Source organism: Histoplasma capsulatum, genomic scaffold (genome assembly GCF_000149585.1).
Source record: "Histoplasma capsulatum NAm1 scaffold_8 genomic scaffold, whole genome shotgun sequence".
Taxonomy (NCBI): Eukaryota; Fungi; Ascomycota; class Eurotiomycetes; order Onygenales; family Ajellomycetaceae; genus Histoplasma; species Histoplasma mississippiense.
In genome coordinates this window covers 1-5,620 of record NW_001813975.1, presented here as the reverse complement: position 1 = coordinate 5,620, position 5,620 = coordinate 1, and the positions used below count along the sequence as shown (strand labels likewise).

Genomic DNA, 5,620 nt, shown 5'->3' with positions numbered 1-5,620 from the left:
GATTAGTATTCACAGAAAGCAACGTAGCATAGCACAGTATCCACAGGTAAGTAACTATTTGGCTTACTTTTGATTTTCGTCATCGATGGCAGCGCCTGTTGTACTTTCTTCCCCGACCCACCACCTTCCCACCAAGGCTTTTTGAGGTCGACTTCTCGAAGGTCAAAATCTTCTAAACGCAATCTCCCAACGCCCGCATTCTTCCACTCTGATACCGGCGGTGGTGTTGCGGGGGGTACAGCAAAAGAGACTGTGTGTTGGTGTTTACCCCTCCCATTCCTAACGGGCCGATTCTGATTTTCAGATACAGAGGCTTGCGGAGGTGTCGCATTGCTCAGTCCAAGCCCTACATTGGAAGTAGTTTTGATATTATTGTTGCCAGAGTCTAGTCTATCCGATTCTATCTGGAGATTTGATGAAGTGCTGCGACTGGTAGCCGGCCGAATAGCTGGGGCAGCTGAAGTTGATGATGATGCTGCAGCTGACGGGAACGCTCTCCTTTTCTGGACAGGGTCCGCTTGCAATTGAGGATTGAGATTCCGTGGTAAAGGCTTCTGTAACTTGCGACTATTGCTGCGTTGTACAGTTCCAGAGGTTGAGGGCTGAGGTAGGTCTGTTTCCTGGTGGAAGAGGTTTGCATGTTCATGGTCTTCAGGGATACGATTGTCTGGAACCTGGGATTTTTGTAACGTTGCCGCATCGTTCATTCTTTGATCCGCAACCTGTGTTGTTGTTGCTGTATCACTAAGATCCCAACCCCTCTGTCGCCCGGTATTTCTTGGAATATCATACTGTTCATCGAGGACCTGCTCTTGGATTGGAGGCTTTTGTCGGTTCTCGTACAGCGGGTTCTCTTCATAGTCAAAGCCACCCCGGCCGTCCCTTGAGAAACGATTGGCATCAGGCTTTGTCGAATCTATGACAGCGCTGTGATGCAATCTATCACGCTGCTTGGCACTCAAACTCCGGACTAAGCCCGTTTCCTCCAGATTTGAAGGATCCGTGGTGCTTTTCGGCCTGAGCGCTGTGCTTGATTGTGAAGGTGGAGTCATGTCACGGCTGGTTTGGCGACTTCGACGACCGGCCTTTGCGTCCCTTAGCAGCATTTCAGCTTCCTCCAACCTGGCACGTTTCTCTTCTTTGCTGAAATCTTTCAACGTGAATTCCAGTTTCTGTAATGGAGACTTCTCAGGAGCCCAATCGCGCCGCACATGCCCGTCTCTTTTCTGATTCAGCGAATTGCTTCTTGCGCTAGGAGGTGACAGTGACGAATTGGATTTAGACGGCGGGACGGGATCATCAGGAGGATTTGCCCGTTTACTATTATTCCTCGGCTTGCGGATAGTCACGTTTTGCAGGTCGACATGCGGAGACAACCTGCCTTCTAGGGGCCCTGCTTCTTCATTTAGCTGTCGTTGGGATTCCACCCAGGAAGCACTGTTTGTTGGAGAAAGGCGATCTAGCCCATCCAAAGCCCCCTCAATTTGTAATTCTTTAGCCCGCACAGCGAATGGTTTTGGCCCTTCTCCAAACCTGCGCGACGGTCCCGAATTGAAGGAGTTTCTGAATGAAGGAGGAGCGGGACGCTGAACCTCTGGGCCAACAGGGAGGATGGGAGAATGATTGGCATAATTGTCCGAGGTAGCTCGTTTGACAGGGTATCGATTGTTCGCAAACGGAGCATTGTTTTCCATACCGTTTATCGGTTTCTGGTCGACATAAGAAACTTGTCGTCGACTAGGCGCAGGCACTGACTGCCTACGAGATGACGAAATGGTCGCCATTTTTCAGGCAATAATTCCCAAACCACCGGCCAAAGTTTGCCTCAATTCCAGAGCAGCCTGAGCGCACCCAATCGGGGCTACTTTCTTTTTATACACTAAACCAGGAAAGAAGCGTATTCAGTAATAACTCTCTCGCCGCGGACCGTATCTTATGAAAACAAACCGTAAACGCACATTTTTCGAGCTGGCTCCAAGCTTGTTTCGCGTCTGACAGGATCGACGGTGAAAGGTCCCAAGGCTATCCGCTCGGGGTACCTAGGCCAACAAAATCAAAGGCCAGGCATAAAAGAACACGCTCAAACGAGGATAATAAACAACGGACGATTCATCACACGTCAAAACCAGTCAAAATCGCAAAGAGGCCGTAAAGGGGGCTACGAGGGCGGCGGGAACAGCTAAGGAGAAAGCCAGAGAGAGCACGAAGAGAATACCAGTTGGCTAAGCCCTATGGCTCTAGTGGATGGGTGCTGGCGGCAAACAATTGGCGAGGGGTTGTTGACAACGATGATTGTGATTGATTCACTGCACTGGAAACAACGCGATAAACCAAGAAGCACAAGAAATGGCAGATCCACGTTTGGTAAAGAGATATGCAACCTAGACCCAGGAGCAGGAATGAGAAAGAATGGCAGCCAGGTCCAGGTAAATAAAATGATCCACCCCCAGCCATCTTTGTTTCGTTCGCGCAAGAAAGATGTGGCTGGAGTGAGGACACCAATCGCCAGCAGGCATGGCAACACGAGAATTATGTACAGATTACATACAATGGCATTCAGCTTTTCTGCAACGAACAAAGATGGTTGGGGTAGGGTTGATGGGTGATGAGAAATGAATCGTATGAACCATTGAAGAGATGTTAAATTTCCTGGCATAAGAAATACTTGTGGATTTCGAGACGGAAGTTCTAGAATCGATCAACCAGGCAATATTTATTGTAAGGCATAACTACGAATACAGATGACCTCAACACTGGCCTCAGTCCCTGAATTCTATACTGACTGGCAGCTGTTTATGCCTTGAGTCCTCCGATGAATCCCTCGCAATGCTGCACCACGCATGGCTCAGATATAAAGGCGTGGCCAACCTAGTAATGTAATCAACCACCCAACGCTCGTTTCCACCCAACGCTCGCCATTTCGCCACCACTATGATGAAATCTTTTCAACAATATCTCAACAACGCGATTAGATTTTAATATGATATATTATATGATGAAAATATATATAGAAAATTACATATAGAAATATATAGCTAATTCAGAAGATGTTTGTTGGGCTTAATAACTCACCCAGAACACAAAATCTTGGGTGGAGGCAGATTCAATGAGCAGACAATCATCAAATCAGTAGAGATTTTAGCCACTCTTTGCAAAATTGAGGGTCTACTTTCCCAATTAGAAAGGTGATTTTTGAATTCTTCAATTCTAGCTTTATCTAATTGTGATTGCTGCTGCACAGCAACTCATTCTTTCTTCTCTTTTTATTTTTGAATTTTTCTTGCATTTCTAAGCTTTTTCTCAATCTATCATTGAGCAGTTCTTGCAGTTTTATTTATTTTTATTTTTTTACTTTTTTACTGTTCAATGAGCTTTCTTCTATTTAATTCATTGTGATATGATATCTGCTTTCTTCTGCTTTTTAAAAATAATGTATTGCAATTTGATATTCTTCTTACAAATCTGTTCATTTTTTTAATGATTTTTATAACAATCATCTACTCACAGATGCTCTGCATCTTTACTAATGAAAAGAACTATATTAATGATGAATTTGAAGAATCTAACAATCTTATTGCTCTGTCATATTTACAATGTCTTTTTTTTTGATTAAGAGTTTGCTATAATTATTTATTTTTTATTAAAAAAATCTTTTTATCAAAAGCAAGATTTTCTTCTGTATGAATCATTCAGTTGAAATTATAAAAAATTCAACATTGTTGTTATTTGATTTATTTTATTAATTTCTGCATGTCAATAATAAAAATAGAAGTTCTGAGTTGATATTGATTTGAGAAAATGCAAGAATGTATTGTGAGCTTTTTAATAATTCAATTTAAATTAAATAAATATAAATCAACTGCTGTGAATATAAATATAATATTTGAAAGTGTAACTGTCTTCTTTCATATCATATTAAATAGCTGTCAAAAAGACCTTTTTGTAATGTTGTCACACCTTTGGTTGTGCCAAGGCCCCGTGACGGCTCCACACGGCCCATAGCTTCCCCTCGGATAATCCCATCTATCCCATGACGTCACGCAGGTGTCCGAACCGGTTTCCAACCACCCTATGACATCATTCGGATGCAATAGAAGAGGATCCGATTGATGGGATATGAGAATCCTGTTTCTATACGGGGTCAGTAGATTCCTTCTGGCAGATCAATGCAGCGCCACTGCGGAGTTGCTTCGGCTACCCTCGCTCATAGAGTGAGGGGAGGATGGCTGCCCGTTATCTATATAGAATAGCTAGATGCTGGCTCTCTATTCCAGGAGCCAGCGATTCGTCTTTTATCTTTTGACAATAAGATACCAAAGTTACCACTGTCCCCATACAATATTCTTAGTGTGCCGAGTACCTCTGATAGTTCAGTATTTGTATAGTATTCTACGAGTTCGCGGTTCAAGCGAGATAATCAAGCCCACCCATAAGGCTTCCCATTATATACCATCCTCCTCTGTGCCGCTGCCGAGTAGCAACCGCCTCGGCACCGTCACATTACAAATGTGTATAAATTTCATTTCAATTCTCATTCATTCATTTAGTTGATTTGAGCATGATTTACTCAATGATTCAAATACTCCAACATTTAGCAGCTGTAATCAATGAGTAGAATGAGAAGAAAAGACAGTAAATAGAATCTGATGTAAAATTATATAATTGATGAATGTTATATTAATATAAGAAAAGTGGTCATTCAATATAAAAAATCTATACTCACATTCTGCTTTCTTTTTTATATGAGATTTAGAGATTTTTTTTAATCATATTAATTTATATTTATCATTACTTCATCTATTCTCTGAAGCAATAAAGTAGACTTAATTCTTTTCATTATCAAAATCTTTCAATTAAATATCTTACATATTTTTTAATTTTTCTTAATATATAAAAGCAAATAAAAATGAAGTTTTATTTATATAAATTGAAATCAGTAGTATAATGAATTCATGACTGTCATTCTGACTGACATCTATTGTATGGTCTGACTTGAATGAATTAATTGATACAATATATTTGAGAGTGTAAATGAAATCTAATAGAAATTCTTTTTCATTAAAATTGTAGATATTCATTGTAAGAGATGGGCTACAAGAGTAATTACAAGAGTAGTGTGAAGTACGCACAAAGGATATTAGAAAGGTAGCAATCTCTATTGTTCAAAGCTAATCGCTGATCTCCTAAAATCCACGGATATCAGCGAGCATTATATAGATAATATTGCCATCGCCACATATCTATCGCCACGTATCTATTTCCTAATATAGATATCTCCGTTGCGCCTATTACAATTATCTCCCTTCTTCAAAGGCCTGGTCCCCAGGGCTTCTTATTGTGCGAAGTTCGTAATATGTGCTGTGTGGTTGATATTGTATAAAGTTCGCAGGATAGGACCGAATTAATTGTTCGGGTTAATTCCGAAGCGTTGCTGACTCGGGAAAACGTTGTTCCAGTTTCGGTGTTATCGCGGTCCAATCATGATTTAGGCACAACCCCTGAACCCCTTTCCTTTAACCTTTACACCACAAGTCGTATCCTAACGAGATCATCACCATCATCACTAACAACGAATTTTTTTAATTTAAAAGAATACACCAATTTATCAAGCAAAGTACGC

The 5,620-nt window shown here is 41.3% G+C and overlaps 2 protein-coding genes across 2 annotated transcripts; one reads left to right on the top strand and one right to left on the bottom strand.

Moving 5' to 3' along the window:
• Positions 1 to 390: 390 nt before the first annotated feature.
• Positions 391 to 1,784, bottom strand: HCAG_07008 (predicted protein; the record flags this gene model as incomplete). The annotated part of the gene is made up of 2 exons (XM_001537536.1): positions 391 to 567; positions 675 to 1,784. The coding sequence occupies 2 exons, from the start codon at positions 1,782 to 1,784 to the stop codon at positions 391 to 393; spliced, it is 1,287 nt and encodes a 428-aa protein (XP_001537586.1).
• A 447-nt stretch (positions 1,785 to 2,231) lies between these two features.
• Positions 2,232 to 2,606, top strand: HCAG_07007 (predicted protein; the record flags this gene model as incomplete). The annotated part of the gene is made up of 1 exon (XM_001537535.1): positions 2,232 to 2,606. One exon carries the CDS (start codon positions 2,232 to 2,234, stop codon positions 2,604 to 2,606), a length of 375 nt encoding a protein of 124 aa, XP_001537585.1.
• Positions 2,607 to 5,620: the final 3,014 nt, after the last annotated feature.